The 21095-nt window shown below is 44.3% G+C and overlaps 1 protein-coding gene and 1 long non-coding RNA gene across 2 annotated transcripts in view; both read left to right on the top strand.

Annotated features, from left to right (window-relative positions):
* Positions 1-17120, top strand: part of LOC135087707 (laminin subunit alpha lam-3-like) — a 48869-nt gene extending 31749 nt beyond the window's left edge. Inside the window, exons 2-11 of the mRNA XM_063982464.1 lie at positions 5298-5404; positions 10847-11207; positions 11614-11781; positions 12463-12647; positions 12980-13177; positions 14448-14696; positions 15349-15527; positions 16130-16219; positions 16626-16797; positions 16956-17120. Of these exons, the coding sequence (XP_063838534.1) occupies positions 5298-5404; positions 10847-11207; positions 11614-11781; positions 12463-12647; positions 12980-13177; positions 14448-14696; positions 15349-15527; positions 16130-16219; positions 16626-16797; positions 16956-17120 (1874 nt within the window). The remainder of the gene's footprint in view (positions 1-5297; positions 5405-10846; positions 11208-11613; positions 11782-12462; positions 12648-12979; positions 13178-14447; positions 14697-15348; positions 15528-16129; positions 16220-16625; positions 16798-16955) is intronic.
* The window catches only part of LOC135088112 (uncharacterized), a 111313-nt gene that overhangs the window by 70396 nt on the left and 19822 nt on the right, over positions 1-21095 (top strand). The gene's annotated exons all lie outside the window — the stretch shown is intronic.

Raw genomic sequence — 21095 nt, 5'->3', positions numbered from 1 at the left:
ATTTACGTGCTACGGGTTTATTATTATTGGGAATTTCGCGTTGGTAATGCATAATATTCTAGATCGCATAATATACCTACATGATCTTCCATTTGAATATGTTGACCGCTCCCGGTATTGCCGAGTGCAATACAGAATAGTGGAAATCATGGATTTCAATTCCACTTGAGGCAATAAGTTTTACAACTAGAAAGTAGTATGTGATTTTGAATGTTTCCTTCTGCTTAATGTCGTACTACATTTTTACTTATAAACTGTACACAAACCTCCAGTTATAATGCTCATTAATCACCGACTCTACCAAACCTTAGCTCGTGGTAAAAATCGCCTGAAAACAATCAAATTAAAATCGTTTTCATTTTGAGCCTACTTCCACTACCTACGCCTTGTTAGCCGTACTAAACAGTATTAATCCTATTGATAAAGTTCGTCGAAACTAGGTGCGTAGTACGCTAGAGAAAATTTTCTACCAGCAATTTACTGAACGTGCTAAGAAATCGTATTAGTTATGAGCTGATAAAATCATTAATAAATTATTTATCAAGCAGACAGCGCGTTCGTGAAGCAACAATCAACAACCACAGTAAAGGCACAAACAGTAGGTTCACTACAATCACACCTTAGACAATCGCGACAAAATGTATTAAACAAATTTGTTCTAAGCTCACAGTAATAATAAGCTCATGCAGGTGAACACGTTCCATTCTTGTGTAAGTGAGATATAATAATATGGTTGGGTTAGCGCCATTTTGCTTAAATTAATCAGTAGTGCATTCGGGAACGCCCGAGGAGGCTATAGTCGTGTACATAAACATTTTTCTTAAAATAACTCGCATCTCGAAAACGATGCGTTTTAGTTTTATTCAATCATTTTTTGCATTTTCCATACTAAAAGTGACCTACTGATTACCGTTCTGTTTGTGCAATATTATTATGGTATTATACGAGTAGGTAACATTAGAAATGACATTATCTAATGTGGGATTGGCAGGCGAGGACACGTGCGGCGTGTGTGCAATGGCCAATTTATGTGGCTAGTTGCAGCAACTTGCGACACGTAGGCCTATGCGCCACACGGTCGCGATTAGCTGCAGAAAATAATTTTAAATCCCATAAAATAATAATGGATTTATTCGCCCGTACTTTAATGAAACGAATGAAAATAATAACTAATCATTCTGCTTACTTAGTTTTTCATTCTTTTTTGCATTGATATTATTTAAGTGACCTTTGCTATTTGATGCACTATTATTGCATCTTATGATAGTAACGAACTTTAATAAAGTTCAGCTTCTAATGTAATTTACTACTAAATAATTATCGCGACGAAAATTACAGCGTTATAGCTATATTATTTTTTGCATTTTTAATTATCTCAAACAAGCTCTTTTAAACTTGTAGAAATTCTTTGCCCCAAGTGGGACTTGGACCCATCCTTTGAAGCACATAATTTTATAAGCAACTTTCTTTTCTATAACCCTTATGGCAGTGTCATGAAACACACCTCAGCTGCCCAATATAAAAGGTAAGACCCGAAATACGAATGCAATTAAATAATTTAAACGGGAGCCGCAAAAAGCTGTCGACAGCGACTTGTCGCATCGCTGTGCGGTTTATGGACGTCCAATAAAACTCACAAATTGCCCACCAGGTTTGACGAGGTTTTTAATAAATAATGGAAAAGGGAAAGTTGAGTAAAAAATTTTTAAATATTTTACTGATACTTGGCTATATTAATAAAGTAATGAAGTTTCTGCTTCGCAATAAAAATATTTATTTATACAGCTCTAAATTAATTTAGCCCTATCCACATAATCGACACTAAATTATTCGTATTTTAGAATCTATTACTAGACTATTGCTACTATACACACACAGCCCAAGACGTCAAATTCATTCATTTACAAACATAACAACAATCATAATCATACGGTAAAATACACTTCCAGACGAGTCCATATAAAATCAATAAAGACGTATTATACAAATGATGCTTCAAAACACTTAACACGAGTCGTATAGTTGTAATAATACCACCATAGACGGCTAAGCCATCAAATAATAATGACAATTCCTTTCTAATAGAACTGCTATTATAATTTTATACCGCAGTATCCATGAATGACTTCATCGCATCAACATAAATTGAAACAAGTAATAACATCGACTTATCCCACAGTTAAGTTGTAAAACCATAAAATATGGAAACTAATCGAGGGAGGCATATTTTGGCGTTAGTTTTACAGTTATGGTGTGGAAACACCGTAATCTGCATCCCATAGATAGTCTAAACGATTATCTTTATTGACTGTTTATGGTCACTTTAATGGAGATTTTTAAACGATTTACGCCTACCTTAATATTAACATTTTAGAATACATTTGTTATTGTAATACTGTAATAGGTATATTTAGGTATCAGAATATTATTACGCACTTACAAATAATGATAGTCTGATTAAATTAATTAAAAACAATAGGTAACGTGGGTAACTTTCCTTGCTTTATCTAAGAGGTCAGAAGTTTAGCTGTCACACGAGGCAAAGCCACATTTCGGTATTAGTTTTAAATTATTTTCAAATTAACTAAGGAATTACATAAAAGTTAGAAATGATATAAAGTAGCCCACGAGCTCTATGAAAATGCATCAACACGCGACGCATTATGTTCCTGTACACTGCGCGTGCCCAGTTCACTTGCAATAAATGCGCACTGTTCACGAAGATCCCATTATGTGTAATGTCCGTGGTGAAATCATTTTATGTGGTGAATGAAACTTAAACATTTTCATTGAAAACTTTAACAAAAGCATGAAAATAGTAATACAAGCTTTTGTCCACCCGCCCAATGTCTACATAGTGGCTGACGTGGTGCTTATGGCTAATTATTGGTATAGTTCAGGCTGTCTGGTATGCAGTCTAAGCTATCTTGTCTTCATACCTGTCCCACCAAAGGAGCCGCCTGCATAATCCGGCTGTAAACAACGCCACGTGGGCAGCTAATGTAGCCCCGATGCAATGTAGTAGCATGCGTCAGCGCACCCCGCGGCACCTGTCGAGTGACGTATGCGCTGCGCGACTAATGATGTCATAACGCACGGCCTACGCGACATAACATGGTTATTAGCTTTGCTGTCTCTGGTGCTTCTGTAGGCGTCTGGAAACGGCTACTTTGATATGGCCCTATCGGAATGGAAAAAGTAACTAATTTTTCCTTCATATTGTGTGCCCCACCGAAATTCTACCCTCTGAATCAAGAGTCTTTCTGACTGAAGATCCACAGAACTTTCCCTACATCTGGTACTCGAATTGCTAGCGATGAAACAAACTAGTACCTATTTCAGTCAAGTTGAAGATCCAGATGGTGTAGCAATAAGAACAAGGGATAAGAATCTACCTCGAGTCTAGTGTTTTAGCTGCAGGTCCCAATTTTCCATCTTGTGCCGTTTTATGGAAGATTTAGTTAGTCAATTGCTCACAGCCACAGATCTCAGGCCAATTATAAAACGAGCCGACCTTTAGTTATCCCCTTCACTCTAATACCTGCGCCTGATCTAAAATTGAAATTTAGATAGGCACTAAATTCCCTCCCGCAATTAAGTTTATTGTTGCACTCGCCTCTAAATAACAGCCGTGTGCGCGCGCGCAGCGAATGCCGTGTTAACTTGTGCCGCAGTCGGCTTGAATTATGTCGCCTGAACTAAGATTCATTTACAGTTGTGCCGATTATAAATCATGCTAGGTATTGGACCAACCTCAGTGGATTGATTATTATAATTTTAATGCTAATGAAGTGTGAAAGGTATTCAATATTATAGTGACGTAAAGTGATTAACATCGATAAATCAGTCGGTCAATGCGCGAAAGCTTTTAAAGCGTCATAAAAGTGAGCGAACCCGGGAGCACTTAGCAGATCGCTCGTTTTTCGTCGTTTCGCTATCGGTGCGCATAATTTTGCATGTTAGAGCAGATTAATCGTCGGTTTCGCCAATAAAAGCGGCTCTATTGCTTGTCGAAGCATTAACAACGAGATAACACTCTTGTCTGCGCTAGGGATGTGCTTTGTTTCAAATTCGGGCCATCTCGAGAGCTTTTATGTGTGAAGCTTTCATGTAACGTCTTGCACGTTACGTACCGGCATTATAAAATCTATAAAAACCTGGGTCTTAACTTGAACCAATTGAATACCATACCAATTTATTAGTCTGCGCGCTCGTATTCTGAAAACATTTTTAGATATTATTTGTAAAGCATTTTTCTGTGGATTCTCACCTACGATAACATTTTCTTAATCGTACATTTAAGTTTATTCAGAAATTACTGGTGGGTAAGTAATAATTTTACCAGCATAGAGCAGATAGCGTGTAAAAGCGTTGTAATTTTTATACATTTGCGAATCGATAAAATCTAAACATACCGGCTCCAGCCCCTATCGATTTCTATGGGCACGTTAACAAAATCACTAAAACACGAAAGTGCGTTGGCAAGTTTACGGCGCGTGTAATAGATTTGCTATTGATACACGATACACGGCACACCCGAGCACAGCACAGCGCAGAGAAGTCGATGTCGAAACAAAGTAGAGATAGCTGATTGACTAAATTATTATTGTTCGATTAATGTATTATATGGATTTTACAAAGTTGAATAGAATTTAGCGGTCTTTAATTTCCAGACGTAACCTAATTACCTACTTATCATTTAATTGCCAGATAAAAGACCACCGCCATAACATTGCTTTTTTATGCATAACAATACACTGATTTAAGCGCAATCGCACCTGTTGTTCAGTGAGATACAGTTTAGGATGATACATATCTACCCTGTAAGTGCCTGAATAGGCACTCTCGCCTTTAAAAGGCCTAGATTATAATGTTCGGGAAAGACAGCAGCAGGCAGAGAATACCAGTCCCTAGTGCTGTTCGCTTTACCTTTACTGTTAGCTTTATTATTTGAGAACATTACGTAAGCTTTTTTTGACGTGGAGGAAATTCTTTGCGCTCCTTCACCACTGCCGGGGGGTAAGGTTGTGGGTGGGACTACTGGTGCCCTGAAAAGAGCACTGTCCTGAAAAAGACAGGGTATACCAACTAAAATCTCCGCGACATTCGTTATTAGGACATTAAATCTTGAATCAACCTAACCTTTTAAATGGCGCTTTAGGCATTCACTCCTATTATATTATTAAGCTAACTATGTTACTACGGCACCGAACTAGGGTTATGATTATGACCACAGTTTTTACATCAAATAAAGGTGTAAAATATACGTGTAATTAATCCAATTTTCCTTGTTCCAGGCTGCAACTGCTCGAAGCTCGGCTCGGAGAGCAACGCGTGCGACATCCGCACGGGGCAGTGCCGCTGCAAGCCCCACGTCACCGGGAGAGCCTGCGACACTTGTGAGGTAAGTCTGTTCTTCTCCATTGTGTTCCTTATTGCTGAAGCCAGGTGTGTAGAGTCAAACGTGTTTCCTCGCGATACTTTTCCTCTGTCTTTAGGAAGTTTCTTTACAGCTTAATAAGCTACTAAATATATAAATATATAAATAGGTATTTTAATAATACCAGTAAATGGCAGGTCGTGCTAGTAAAACAATGTGATATTTTATACTCCCAGATTAACTTTAAACACTTCATTTACCATTTTAGCAGAACCTCAGTTCTAACAACCAATACGGTACAAAAAAGGCAGATTTGCCACTTTGTAACTCTAGCAAAAATCTGTAGATAGATTAAGAATAGTGTCCAGCAGAACTGTTCAGTTTAATTGAAAATAACTATAAAATCTCTTTGGAGTCCTACGGGCCGAGGTCTGCCAATGTGTATTTAAGTACAAAATATAGCGTGCTTAACAAGCCCATGAATGCCGCATTCTCAGTTATGCGAGTTCAGCTCTTACACCGGCCTAACAAGATAATTTCAATATTCACTATACCAACAATCCAAGCCGACCTAAATCACCGCGACAAACGTGGAGTGACACTAAAATGTCTCTTACAATGATCAATTTGCCCCAGGGAAATGTCTCAGTGACATTCGCAGAGGAAACTAGGGTACTGCACAATGGGTTACACGTTCAGAAGACTCTGAAGTATTTTTTGATTTTAGCAGGTACCTATAGTAAAAATAACCCGTCTGGACTACGTAGGGAGTGTAGTCCAAATCTTCCATTTGCCTCTGACAAATTAGAAGGGTGGATATCTTACAGTAAAGAGTAAATAACCTGTTGAGGAAAAAGCGGATAGTCGACAAAATTCGGACATTTAAAAAAACTACGTCAATGAATTAGGGATGCTTTTGCTTCAATGGATCGAATTGTATCTGTCAACTAGAAGAAAGAGGTAGCCCATTGTCATCCAAAAACAAGAATGGTTTTCAAACCGCTCGGAGTAGCTAGTCTGATAAACGGGATTATTCCCACTATAAAATCTGTGTAGCTACAGCTTGACCGCCAATAAAAACCCAGCCAGTGAATGTCTTTGTCAAGTTTGTCCCAGGGGAAAGTTAAACTGTCATTGGACCCCCAACGAAATTTATCAGAAGAACATACACACACAGCTAATCCGATAATGAAGAAGGGGTGAAGCGTCTTTTAGTAGCTACTGGAACTTACCTCATTGCGGTAACGGGCCTGCGCGGGCGCGGAATCCGAGCCACCGTATAATGCCGATAATTGGGCCCGCTGCGGTCCCAGTGCCATTTATTCAATTAAATGTCAGTTACTGGCCTGGAACTGGGTATCGGTCCCGAATGCGAAAATTCGTTTGCGTGCTGGGATTTCTTTTGGAGTTCTACAAAGGTTGCGAAGTAAATGAGGCAACAATAGCTCAACTCGAGGCGACAATAGTCGAATGGTTTCGGTGTCAGCAAGCATTGTGCGAATAATACTATACTCACTTTATATGCCCCCCCCTATTACTTAAATAACATTCGTGGTAAAAGAATTTCTACTACGGTACACGGTTTCATGAAATAGGTAAATCAGAAGAAACCGTGTCTTACAAAGCGTTTTGCATTTTGCAATCATGCTCTCATCGTGTGCAAAAAATTATAATATAATAAATAATAATAATAATACGTTTATTATCAGACCATTATGATCCATGCATTGTGTTAGTAACAATCTTATACTTAAAAACTAGGTTAGTAGTAACATAAATCAGTCAAAAAACCGGTTTCTGGATCCATGCAAGTGAATATTAATCCAGTGCTTAAAGATGGGACACGATGGCCTATCTTTGATAACCGACAGGATGCTGTTGGCGCTTTCCCGTATCCTCGCAAGCATCGACGCTGTTCGTTTACGGATGATAGCGTAGAAGTCATCCACACGCGCTTCCGCGAACATAGTCGAAGCACTGCAGAACCTTGGTAGCCCCATCAGCATCCTGAAGGCATTGTTGTACTGAACCCTGAGAGCGTTATAGGTCTTTTGCGTGAAGTCACACCACAGACTGCAGGTGTAAAATGTTTGACAGAATGCCTTAAAGAGGGTAATTTTGACATCTCTTGTGCACCTGGCAAACCTGCGGGCGAGCATGTTGCATCGGACCGCCAACGCTCTCCTCTCTCGTTCAATGTCACAGTCATCCGATAGGTTTTCAGTGACAATGTGTCCAAGGTATTTGAATTGAGTTACTCTCTCCAGTTCTACATTGAGAAGTTTCACTGGAGGTATTGGAATTGATTTCTTATTACCTGATCGAAAAACCATGAATTGACTTTTTTTGACATTATAAAGAAGTCCATGCTTAGAAGCATATTCTTCACACACCGACAGTAATTTGCACAGACCATTTGCCGTTGGGCACAGCAACACCATGTCGTCTGCGTAACTAATGCTGTTGATCATAAGACCGTCAACTGAGCAGCCGACCCTGGTGTCGCTGAGCTCAACGATGAGGTCGTTCACATAAAGGCTAAAAAGCGCAGGAGACGTCAGCCCTCCCTGTCTCACCCCACATTCAAGGGTGTACTCATCAGACAGCTCTCCAGACCATCATAACTTCCATCGATGATCGTAGCATGTACCTACCTAAAGTGTTTTCAAAATACAAAAAAAAATAACTTTCGCGTTCCATTTCAATTAAAATAGTAAGACGCGAACCGCCAGTCTGCTTGTGACCACGGCTGCAGCATCGCAGCCGAAACGTCAAGCCGTGAGTACATAATGTAACTCATTAATAAACGTCGCGTTAAGACCCGTGTCTTACTATTTTAACAAAAAAATGTTTTAATTGAAAAACACAAACATGATACTTTTCTGGTAAAGAAAACAGACTTTAAAAGCCTTCGACGAAAGTCGTGCAAAGCCCTCCATCATGTCCGAATGTGAAGCGCATACAAATCCTGCGCCTGCGCCTAATTGACCGTTGTGAACAACCGACCGTTGTGAACGTGCATTCACTAGAGATGTACAGTCAGTCACGAAAAGGTAGTATGTCAATGTTCCAGATACCACAAAATTTACGCCGCAGTTCAGAAGGATTTGAAAAATTGCTCAGTTTTTGTTAAAGAAAACATGAGGATGACAAACAATCATCTTGATCTATTCCTAATCGAATAGTTCTGAGTCGCACATGAATTAACTTAAAAGCTTAAGATTCCCTACCTCTGTGGTTTAGTAACCGCCTCTGTGGTCTAGTGGTAAGACAGCCTGCTTCAGACGCAGAGGTCCCGGGTTCGATTCCCAGTGGGGGCAGATTTACCTGTTCGGTTTGGTTGGTGGTAGAGCTTGTTCTAAGTCCGCCTGGCTAGCTACCACCATCTTATCTAAGTCTGTCGCCATAACAGCAATGTTAACAGCTTTGTTGTGTTCCGGCAGTTAGAGGTAAGATAGCCAGTTCCTCCGTGGTTGAGGATTCCGGGTGAAGCTCGCTTCCACCTTCGGCCTGATCATCACTTACCATCAGGTGAGGAGATACAGGCCAAGAGCTTCCTCACTGTGGATAAAAAAAATGATAAAATATGAAAATAATACTTGACCGACTGTACATCTCGTCGGCAGAATTCCAATGCAAATACATAATATTTAACTATCAAGTTAGTAAGTCAATCATACGAAAACGGAACGGAATCAAATATCAATACGGCATGACAGCAGACATGTTTATGTTGCCTCCGCCTCTAAATAGGCTAAAGTTTATCTGACGTAATGAAAATTTATATAGATATTTTCACTAAGAAAGGCATAGAAGCAGCATGAAAGGACACGACTTTTTCTTATTCTTTAATTTCCTCGAACACTTGTGTATCTTTGGGCACTAAGTTTTATGTGGCAGTCTTTACAACGAATTTTGGTTGAACATGGTTACTTAGTGAGATGAAAATTTCGAAACATAGCGCTATTTTGTTTACTTTTTCTATGCACTAATTTACGTCAGAAAAGGATTTATTTTGTGAAGGTTTCACTTAAGATAAGTTAGTCGTTTATCTTAGGATAGAGCCTTGTTCCAAAAACCTGTTTATTTAGTCAATAAAACGCTAACGATAACAGTCAAGACAAGCCTGACCATGATCCGCTACCAACGCTCTAGCTGACTCACGAGCACTCACCGTCTCACCTGCCACTCCTGCCGTTCGGAGCAGCCGGCAATAAATTCGCCATTCGGCTCGGTAATTAGCAACCCATACATTACAGTTCCTCTCAAGAATGTAACTTCGGCCGTATAATTTTGCATAAACCCGCAAACCGACAGCGATGCTTGTACATTTTGCACATAGATAACTGGAACGTTTAGACGCCGTATAAAATGATGTCGGCAACCGAATCCCGAATTTGGGACCCATCTATGTCCAATGAATTTGTTTTTGTATTGTACGCGTATACATTAACCAATAGGAAGAGGTTCGCGACGCAACGTTTTATTTAAAGAGTCCGTGTTGTAACCGCTATCCTTCTTTATAGTTGTTTCATACTCGCCATGATAGATCTTCAGATGTGATGTGTCTATGAGTGAAACTCATAGGTATCTGTCTCCAAGGGTTAACCTTTACAGTAGGTCAAATTTCATTTTTGACAGTGCCAATACTTGGGCATTGCGGCATCTACTGGGGCCACTTCTCTGCGGATTTGCATGATTTATGCAGGAAGAAAAGGGCCTATAAAATATTCAGCGGTTTGCAGGAAGTACGGCGCTGTTCTGACACCTGACAGTCAGCTCGCTGCATCCTGCGGCTCCGGCCGGAGTATTTGCATAAACATGCATGTTTGTTTATCCCTCAGTCTACTTTTATTTTATTGTTGTTTAGTTATTTTTACTAGCAGACTGTTTCATAGAGCGCTGGGCAGGTATTCTGAACTGATCTCAATCAGATCTTATACTTATTATGTGTAATGTAATTGCCTTGGGGTGGTGTACGAATATGCCTGCTCATAAGTAATAGCTTTTCCTCTCGTGAAAGACGTCAAATATTACTGGCCTTGGCTTTAAACATTTACATTCATTAACCGAATTTAAAAAGGTAAATTTTTTTTTTCTGCGACGTCTGTCTCTCACGCGTTGCTGCTATTGGACTTGCCAAACTAAATACGCGCCACCATAAAATGTTATCATGGTAGTTGTTAGCTACAGAAATGAAAATTGCTTAACTTTAAATACAAAACTTTATTTCAGATCACATAAAAAGCAAGGCAACATAATTATAGCGAAAACAAGATGGATAGCACCGTTGCTAGGCTGCAGTCCATAGACCATGGCCTAGCATCGGTGTTACCAGATCTGTCTCCAACAGTAGGTATTATTTTAGCGATTTTAGACGGAATGTTTATCGTCTTATCTATTTAAAGTGCCCCGATAAGATCCTAGGTCTGCTGAAACCAATCAAACTGTTGTGTGATTCCCCAGGAAGGCTACTGGGGCCTGCACGGCGGCGGGTGCCGGCGGTGCGCGTGCGGCGCGGGCGCGGCGGCGTGCGACCCGGTGTCGGGCGCGTGCGCGTGCGCAGCGGGCGTGGGCGGCGCACAGTGCGACGCGTGCCTGCCCGGGTACTATGGGTTCGGGCCCGCTGGCTGCTTACGTAAGTGTTTAGCTAAGGAAGGCTACTGGGGCCTGCACGGCGGCGGGTGCCGGCGCTGCGCATGCGGCGCGGGCGCGGCGGCGTGCGACCCGGTGTCGGGCGCGTGCGCGTGCGCAGCGGGCGTGGGCGGCGCGCAGTGCGACGCGTGCCTGCCCGGGTACTATGGGTTCGGGCCCGCTGGGTGCTTACGTAAGTTTTTTATTTATTTATTTATTATTTTATTTGTTTTAGTAAAATTTGAGAATTTACTGCCTACTTGGTTACTTTGATGCTGCGTAAGTAGGTATATGAGCACAGTGAGCTCTGTACAAATGTTTATTTAACGACGAAGAGCGCAATTTGGGTTTAAATTAAGGTTTGTGCATAGCTAACTCCAAAGGTTCGTAGTATTAAATACTACTAGCTGGACAACTAAACAGTTAACTAATATGGTCCTTCGAGCCGGATATTATTTATTTTTAAGACGCTAATGTAAAGTCTCATATCTAACCTATCATACATAGAGTATATTATACGCCATAAGTACCTACTTTTTATAAAAAAATCGCCATCATGATTTCACCAAGGGCCTCTAGTTCTTTTTAAATTCTTCCAGCTTGTCCAAAATGCATGGACGGCAAGGTGTGTTCTCCGGACAGCGGGCGCTGCGTGTGCCCGCCGCGGTCCCGCGGGCCGGGCTGCAAGCTGTGTGCCCCCGGGTACTACTCGCGGCCCAACACCTTAGGATGCCACGCTTGCAGGTGCGGCCCTGGTGCTGTGTCAAGTAAGTAAGCTATCAGGAGGTCCAAAACCCATCCTATTTATACTACAACGTATAACAGTTTATACAGTTTATATAGTTTGTATAACACCTTTAGCTACCCAAATTCTGGTCGTCTTCTCGTTTGAGGTCAATAGGCTAGTTTCCTAAAAAAATTTTTTTAGTCCGTCATGTTTAATATCAAAAAATATTGGACACATATATTTTTATTTGTCAATCTAACAAATAATTACATAGTTATTGTGCGTTGAAGTTCCGCACGACGTCACAACGTGCGGCACTTTTATGCAAGCATTGACGTCACGGGCCTCTTCTTATGAACTTTGACGCGCTTTATCTCTTTAAATTTTCATTAGTTTGAAAAAGTGAAAAATACGTGTAGAGTATTTTTTGATAAGTTAACTGACGGACTAATTAAAACTCTTGCTTTTTGACCCAGGAAACATCCCTATTGCTCTAACTTTTTTTATCCCGAATATATTAATAATTTGTATCCCTTTAATCTTTCCACCCAAAGAAGTTCAATATTATACTTGTGTTAGGAGTGGGTCCAGAGGTCGAAGGCGAAAGAGATCGTTTAGCGTCTTTCTGACCTCTAATAGGCAGTTTGACACTGTTACCGTTCTCCGCTGTTATCGAATCCGACTTTCCTGGATGCATCCTTCACGTCACTATTCCTTCCAGACCAGTGTGACCCCCAATCCGGGCAGTGCAAGTGCAAGCTGGGCTGGGTTGGTGCGGAGTGCGACCGCTGCGCCGCCGGCCACTTCGGGCCCAAATGTAGACCGTGTCTCTGCCACGCGGACGGAACCAAAGACTGCGAAGACGGCGTGTGCCCGTGCGATGAGGAGGGGCGGTGTCCTTGTAAGGTAAGTAAACGAGGAAAAACCTGTTGTCCTTTGTCAACAAAGAGGAAGCTCTTGGCCTGCATCTCACCTGCGAGCTTCACCCGAAATCCTGAACCAAAGAAAAACTGACAATGTTAACTGTAGGTTCGCAATTCTGTCAACAAGACCCAAATTCTACCTACATACTAATTACGAAAAACTTCTTCCCTGATCTGCCTTTACAAGTCCACTGTGGATATTGGTCTCCCTAAGAAAATGCCATTAGCGAGCTACTGATGCTGTTTTGTGTGCTTCCAGAAACGTCCACTGTTTCTACCCAAATATCATTGTTCCACAACATCCTCATTTTCCAGGAAAACGTAGTAGGCGACAAGTGCGACCAGTGCCTCGAAGGCACCTTCGGTCTGTCAGCGGCCAGCCCGTCGGGCTGCACGGCGTGCTTCTGCTTCGGGCGCGCCGCGCGCTGCACGCAGGCCGCGCTCTCCCGCGCCGCCGTGCACGCCGCCGCGCCGCAACACGTCACGTTGTTGAAGGGAGACCAGAATGTTACCGTGGGTGGTTCTTCTAAATCAAATCAAATCAAATCAAAAATATTTATTCAGTTTAGACCACAAGTGGCACTTATGAACGTCAATAGAAAATAATAAAAAAAGAAAAGGTAGCCCTTATGGGGCACTTTACATGTCTCCTTATCTTTTGGGCCCTACCAGCGCTTCGAGACAAACATATGGCAAGTGCATATGGCAAAGAGGCGAAAGTCTTCTTATTCTTTTAACAGTCTTGCCTGCTTTCTCCTGCACTGCAATACGTCAACTGCTCAAGAATGTTACTGTGAGTATTATAAGGTTAAGGGGTTAAGTTGATGGTACCAATTCTTCCAAGAATCTTAGGTCGCCCTCTCACGAGTTGCTCTGCACGCCGCCGCGCCGCACTACGTCACATTGTTGAAGGGAGACCAAAATATTACCGTGAGTAATCGTAGTCATAGGGTTTATGTGCTGCTGATTATCTACTAAATCTCCCAATAATCTTAGCATACTCTCCCGCGCCGCAACACGTCACATCATATTGCAGCAGTAAATTAGAACGTCACCATGAGCGTCATAGGGTTTAGGTGCTAAATGTCTACTTATTCTTCCAAGAATCTTAGCCTACTCTCTCTTGCCGCAACACGTCTCATCACATTGCAGCAGGAGATTAGAACGTCACCGTGAGCGTCATAAGATTTAGGTGCTAAATGTCTACTTATTCTTCCAAGAATCTTAGCCTGCTCTCTTCCACACACAATACGTCACACTGATCATAATAGGACCAGAATGTTACTGTGAGCATGAGAGTTTAGTTGCTGGTGTAGGTCTACCAATTCTTTCAGCAATCTTCTACGTCTTTAGTCATCTGTCATCAGTATTCAGATCACGAACTCTTAACTCGCTATAGAAGTATTTCATGCGCCTGAGCACGACGCCGATCGGTCCTGCACTGAAATTTTAATCTCTACTTGTATTGAGAATCATTTAAAACCGACACTAAGGTGACGAACCTTTTCATTCCGCGACTGTACTTAAATTTGACTATTCTTACCGTTAGATAATTCCTGGCAATAAGTGGTGACTGAGTTTGTTCCGGCGTTTCTTCTCAGCACTTGCCATAATATGTTTGTCTCGAAGCGCTGGTAGGGCCCAAAAGATAAGGAGACATGTAAAGTGCCCCATAAGGGCTACCTTTTCTTTTTTTATTATTTTCTATTGACGTTCATAAGTGCCACTTGTGGTCTAAACTGAATAAATATTTTTGATTTTGATTTTGATTTTAATTCCACAGATGGACATAGACAAACCCTTCACCATCCACCCTCAACACCCAGACACAACCATCTCCCTCCCCTGGCCGCCTGTCCCCGTATACGTGGCGTTAGACCGGCGGTTCCTGGGCGACCGTGTGACGTCATATGGCGGCGCCATGCGGTTTACGGTGGAAGAGGAGGGGGGTGAGGAGCTGCCAGTGGATACCATGGCGCTGTTCCCGCTAGTCAAGATTGAAGGGAACGGGATTGTGCTGAATCATTATCAGGTGAGATATAGATTTTTGAGCTGTCAAAACGCGATTCTTCCATAGATTTTTTGGCAAAGAGGATTATGACCTAGCTGGTCTAGTAATTCTCTTTGCCACAAAATCAATTGCCTAACTAGCTACTAAGATCGAATCGTACATTAAATTGAAAATTAACTTGATATTCAGGGTCAGATTGTAATGTTTTGTTAATGGTATTGACTACTCAATTATTTTTAAACACATTTACTGTAGGTAGAGAGTATCCATATCACCAGCCACCACCTCCTTACCCTCTTGTCATGGTATTTTTTTAATTAATTTTCTTATTTTTAGTTTAGTTATTCTGTTTAGTTTTGTGTTAATATTGTTTTCTTTTTTTGTTTTGTTTTTTTTCTCTCTTTTTTGTGATCACCGTCCATAACGCCCCCTGTTGCGCGCCTTCTTGACTGGTAGCCTTAATATGGTCCCGGTCAAGAGAGCGCGCAATCCGCAATCTTCATCGTGTTGGTTCCCGCTGAAAACCAGCTTCTCGACATGGCGCTTGTTATGTCGCGAATATAGCTGAGCGGACGCCTCTTCAGCATAGCGTGTAGTTTAATGTTATATGTACTGTATTTTTATTTTATTTTTCTATGCTGAATAAAGTATTCTTATTCTTATTATTTGTCAGCGAGTACCAGCGCTGAACGGTACATACGCGGTGCGCCTCCACGAGTCGCTATGGGAAGTCCGAGGACAAGGAGCCCTCGCTACCAGACCCGCCATCATGGCCGCTCTTCAGAACGTGGAGCGAATACTACTCCGAGTCACCACCAGGGCGCCGACTTACTACGACCACGTGCACGCCTTGTAAGTACAGAACATAAGCTGGGCGCCTCCACGCGTCGCTATGGGAAGTCCGAGGACAAGGAGCCCTCGCCACCAGACCCGCCATCATGGCTGCTCTTCAGAACGTGGAGCGAATACTACTCCGAGTCACCACCAGAGCGCCGACTTATTACGACCACGTACACGCCTTGTAAGTAGGAACCATATTAAGTGTGGAAACATTGCCTTTACTAGTCTAGGAAATCCTTAAAACAGTTTTTGAGCTCAGGCTACTCGTTGAAGAACATCTATCTTATCAGCCAGGAACTCAAACTGGCATTTGGACTATGATGACTTCAGCCATGTGTAATTGGGTATACCGTATACCCAACGTCCCAACCTTATAAGGTTTTCCTGCAAATTGAAATGAATGTTTGAAACGCTATCATGATGTCGTCGAAGTAAGACAGATGCCACACGGGCGCGCAACGCACAGGGCGTTGACGTTTGTATGCATCTCTCTTACTCTCTGTCCATGTGGCATCTCTCTTACTGTTTCGTGATTATGTCATCAAAGTAGGATCAATCGAGTGAAGGTTATCTATTTAAACGTTACTAAATACACTATTTTCTTTTATCGCCAGGCTTCTAAACGTGTCCCTAGACACAGCCATCCCCGGTCTCAGCCGGTCAGAGCCGGCGCTCGGCGTGGAACTGTGCGAGTGCTCCGAGCGGTAAGTCAAAGAAACTATTAAAACTTTACAAAATGTCTAATCTTTCAAGAAAACAGATGTTACGCCTAGATGAATAGTTTTCATACAAGTAACATTTTCAAAGTTTTCACTAGTGTTTGAATTTGCCCATTCTATTTGGTCTTAAGCCTAGTCCGTGAGCACGTAGAATCCCGTCCAATACGTCCGCGTAATTATGTTGCTGTCGCGCTCGCACACTCACTGCGGGCGCCCGTCGCACAGTCGCGACAGCAACATAATTACGCGCGAGCGATAGGGATGGGTAGCTTGGGGTCATTGGACGGGATTCTACGTGCTTCCGGACCAGGCTTTAGTAAAAAGACCTTAGCTTGAAGTGCCTTACTCTTCTTGCGCTTCCTTGGTTATAAAAATAAAAGGAAACTTACAGGTACTCAGCACCGTCGTGCCAGGAGCCCGCCATTGGCTTCTGGATGCCCCGGCAGCGGGTCCACATCGTCAACGTGGCGGGGACTATCGTCATCAACTTAGAAGGGGACGCGCAGCCCTGCAGGTGCAATGGCAGGGCTGACAAGTGTAACCCGAAGACTGGAGCTTGCTTGGTACGTACCTAGTTGATGCTTAGGTCTAAGGCAAAAGTGTTTCTGCGAGACTAAAATCTAGGAGACGGCTGCAGATACATCCAGAAAGGGCATACATAAGTATGACAAAGAAATGTAGCTGGTATAAAGAATAGTGGAAGTGGTAGTAAGTCTCCTAGTGGTACGAGTACAACGCCGAGGCGTTGTCGTGCCAGGAGCCCGCCATCGAGTTCTGGATGCCAAGACAGAGGATCAGGGCACGTCAGGGTCACCAACGTGGCGGGGACTATAGTTATCAACTTAGAAGGGGACGCGCAGCCCTGCAGGTGCAATGGCAGGGCTGACAAGTGTGATCCGAAGACTGGAGCTTGCTTGGTAAGTAGTAGATGCTTAGGTCTAAGGTAAGACATCGCCATCCCATGCCTGAGCCGATCATATCCGGTGGTACTCGGCACCGTCTTGACAGGAGCCCGCCATCGGGTTCTGGATGCCCCGGCAGCGGGTCCATATCGTCAACGTGGCGGGGACTATCGTCATCAACTTAGAAGGGGACGCGCAGCCCTGCAGGTGCAATGGCAGGGCTGACAAGTGTGATCCGAAGACGGGTGCTTGCTTGGTAAGAATTGATTGGAATTATTTCAGGATACTGCAGACACATCCAGAAATAACGTGTCCACATAAGTATGATAAATAGATCCAGCTGCCATAAGATCAACTTCTAGGATGTGGAGAGACCATGCAAGCAGGTGTCTAAAGGATAACTCCTTTTCTTTATTTTTTATACAACAAAGAGGGAACTCGTTATAGAATATAGGAAAGTCAACTGCAGATAATGCGCGAGTCGGTCTTTTGGCGCTAGTATCGCAGCAGTTTTGACTTATGTTATGGGACTATGTAATTTTAGAATTGACCCTAGTTTGAGTTTGCTCAATGATGTAAGATCCTCAGTTATTGTTCGTTTCAGCCAAATGACGTCCATAGCTGGAGAATGGCCTTCCCCAAGGATTTCCTCAACGACCGACGAACGACCTTCACCACGTGATCGGTCCACCTAGTGGGCGGCCTGTCCACGCTGTCTCAGTCCTCATCCAATATAAATCATGAATGTGCCAAGTATCTGTCACTAATTTTCTATCATCAACAGCCCTTTACAGCCCACTGCTGGACTATGAGCCTCCTCCACTAATAGTAGAGGGTTTTGCCATAATCCCCACGCTTGGCAGGCGGGTTGGAGATCGCAGTTTAAAAGATTTATGTTTGTCAGAGAGCGCTGCTGCCCGTTCTCTGTTTGATGTGTAGTCCCTAAGTCGCCTCTTATCTCACTAATTTTCTAACTTCACCAGAACTGCACGGGCGGCACAGGCGGTCCCACGTGTGCAGTATGCGCGGAAGGCTACTTCGGCTCGCCCGAGACAGGCTGCCAGGCCTGCCCCTGTCCTGACCGCGCTAATAACTTCGCGTCGGCGTGTGCTATGAGCGGCGGCCGACTGCAGTGCTTGTGTAAACCTGGTAAGCTATGTTTGTTTAGTATTATATGTAGTGTCATGGATAAGACTCGATTTTCACCAAAAGCAGAGAGGAGAGGAGAATTCAAATAGTTCTGTAATCAGAACCTTCTTGCTCAGACACTTGAGAACTGTCTGGTAACTCAAGAATGACGAGGGTTTACTGTTGGATTGTTTTGTGATTGACCAGCGGTCCTGATACTTACTTCATCTGTAACTATCTTATGGGAAATTGCACCAAGGGTGCTTGGTGTCATGGAAATACGGGTCGTATTGACGTGTACCTTTTGGTTGAATATAATCCAAGATATTAAACTTTCGCGTTCCATTTCAACTAAAATAGGAAGCCGCCAGTCTGCTTGTGACCACGGCTGCAGCATCGCAGCTGAAATGTCAAGCCGTGAGTACATAATGTAACTCATTAATAAACATCGCGTTAAGACCCGTGTCTTACTATTTTCATTGAATATTTTTATTTATTTTTATTTCTAGGCTACACGGGCCCAGAGTGCGAGTGGTGCGCCACCGGCTACTACCGCTCCCCAGACGGCGGCTGCTTGCCTTGCGGCTGCGACGCGCGCGGGGCGGCGGGCGCGGCGTGCGACGCGCGCGGGCGATGCCGGTGTCGCGCACGCGCTACTGGGGACAAGTGCAGCCGGTGCCGCGCGCGAGGCGAGCATATGGACGAGAGTGGTGTTTGTACACGTGAGTATACACCTTGCTACAGGGTCAAATTAGAAACTATCTATAGTCTGGTCGCCGAGCACGTAGAATTTTGTCCAATGATCCCAAGCGCGTCCTGTCGCGCTCGCACACTCACTGCTGCCGCCCGTCGTACAGTCGCGACAGCAATATAATTATGCGCGAGCGATAAGGATGGGTAGCTTACTAGCTTGTGTTCATTGGACAAAATTCTACGTGCTCGGAGACCGGGCTTTAGATATAAGCACGAGGCTTACGGCTGCGACGCGAGGGCGGTGTAGGTGCCGTACACGCTCTACTGGCGACAAGTGCAGCCGGTGCCGCGCGCGAGGCGAGCATATGGACGGAAGTGGCGTCTGTACACGTGAGTATACACCTTGCAACTGGGTCAAATTAGAATCAATCTAGACATAGCACGCGTCTTGTGGCTGCGACGCGAGGGGTGCGGCGGGCGCGGCGTGCGACGCGCGCGGCCGGTGCCGGTGTCGTGCGCGCGCTACTGGGGACAAGGTGCCGCGCGCGCGGGGAGCATATGGACGAGAGTGGTGTTTGTACACGTGAGTGCACCTTGCAACAGGGTCAAATTAGAAACTATCTATAGTCTGATCGCCGAGCACGTAGAATTTTGTCCAATGACCCCTAGCTACCCATCCTTATCGCTCGCGCGTAATTATGTTGCTGTCGCGCTCGCACACTCACTGCGGGCGCCCGTCGCACAGTCGCGACAGCAATATAATTACGCGCGAGCGATAAGGATGGGTAGCTTGGGGTCATTGGACAAAATTCTACGTGCTCGTAGACCAGACTATAGATATGGACGAAAGTGGCGTCTGCACACGTGAGTATACACCTTGCAACTGGGTCAAATTAGAAACTATCTAGATATAAGCACGCGGCTCGCGGCGTGCGACGCGCGCGGCCGGTGCCGATGTCGCGCACGCGCTACTGGCGACAAGTGCAGCCGGTGCCGCGCGCGAGGCGAGCATTATGGGCGAGAGTGGCGTCTGTACACGTGAGTATACACCTTGCTACGGGGTCAAATAGAAACTATCTATAGTTCGGTCGCCGAGCACGTAGAATTTTGTCCAATGACCCCTAGCTACCCATCCTTATCGCTCGCGCGTAATTATATTGCACGTGAGTATACACCTTGCTGCAGGGTCAATTAGAAACTATCTAGATATGAGCACGCGGCTTGCGGCTGCGACGCGCGCGGCCGCTGCCGGTGTCGTGCACGCGCTACTGGGGACAAGTGCAGCCGGTGCCGCGCGCGCGGCGAGCATATGGGCGAGAGTGGCGTCTGCACACGTGAGTATACACCTTGGAACAGGGTCAAATTAGAAACTGTCTATAGTCTGGTCCGTGAGCAGGTAGAATTTTGTCCAATGACCCCAAGCTACCCATCCTTATCGCTCGCGCGTACCTAATTATATTGCACGTGAGTATACACCTTGCAACTGCATCAAATTAGAAACTATCTAGATATAAGCATGAGGCTTGCGGCTGCGACGCGCGCGGGCGGTGCCGGTGTCGTGCGCGCGCTACTGGGGACAAGTGCAGCCGATGCCGCGCGCGAGGCGAGCATATGGACGAGAGTGGTGTTTGTACACGTGAGTATACACCTTGCTACAGGGTCAAATTAGAAACTATCTAAAGCCCGGTCTGTGAGCACGTAGAATTTCGTCTCTGTCACGACTGTGCGACGGGCGCCCGCAGTGAGTGTGCGAGCGCGACAGCAGCATAATTACGCGCGAGCGATAAGGATGTGTAGCTTGGGGTCATTGGACAAAATTCTACGTGCTCACAGACCGGGCTTTAGGTATGAGCACGCGGCTTGCGGCTGCCACGCGAGGGGGGCGGCGGACGCGGCATGCAACGCGCGCGAGGCGAGCATATGGACGAGAGTGGTGTTTGTACACGTGAGTATACACCTTCTTGCGGGATCAAATTAGAAACTATCTACAAATTAGACACTATATGTATATTAGCACGCGGCTTGCGGCTGCGACGCACGCGGCCGGTGCAGGTGTCGCGCACGAGCTACTGGGGACAAGTGCAGCCAATGCCGCGCGCGAGGCGAGCATAATATGGACGAAAGCGGCAACTGCACAC

The sequence above is a fragment of the Ostrinia nubilalis genome, chromosome 3 (genome assembly GCF_963855985.1).
Source record: "Ostrinia nubilalis chromosome 3, ilOstNubi1.1, whole genome shotgun sequence".
Taxonomy (NCBI): Eukaryota; Metazoa; Arthropoda; class Insecta; order Lepidoptera; family Crambidae; genus Ostrinia; species Ostrinia nubilalis.
The sequence above is the reverse complement of the archived record's forward strand: the minus strand, read 5'-3'. Positions and strand labels throughout refer to the sequence as shown.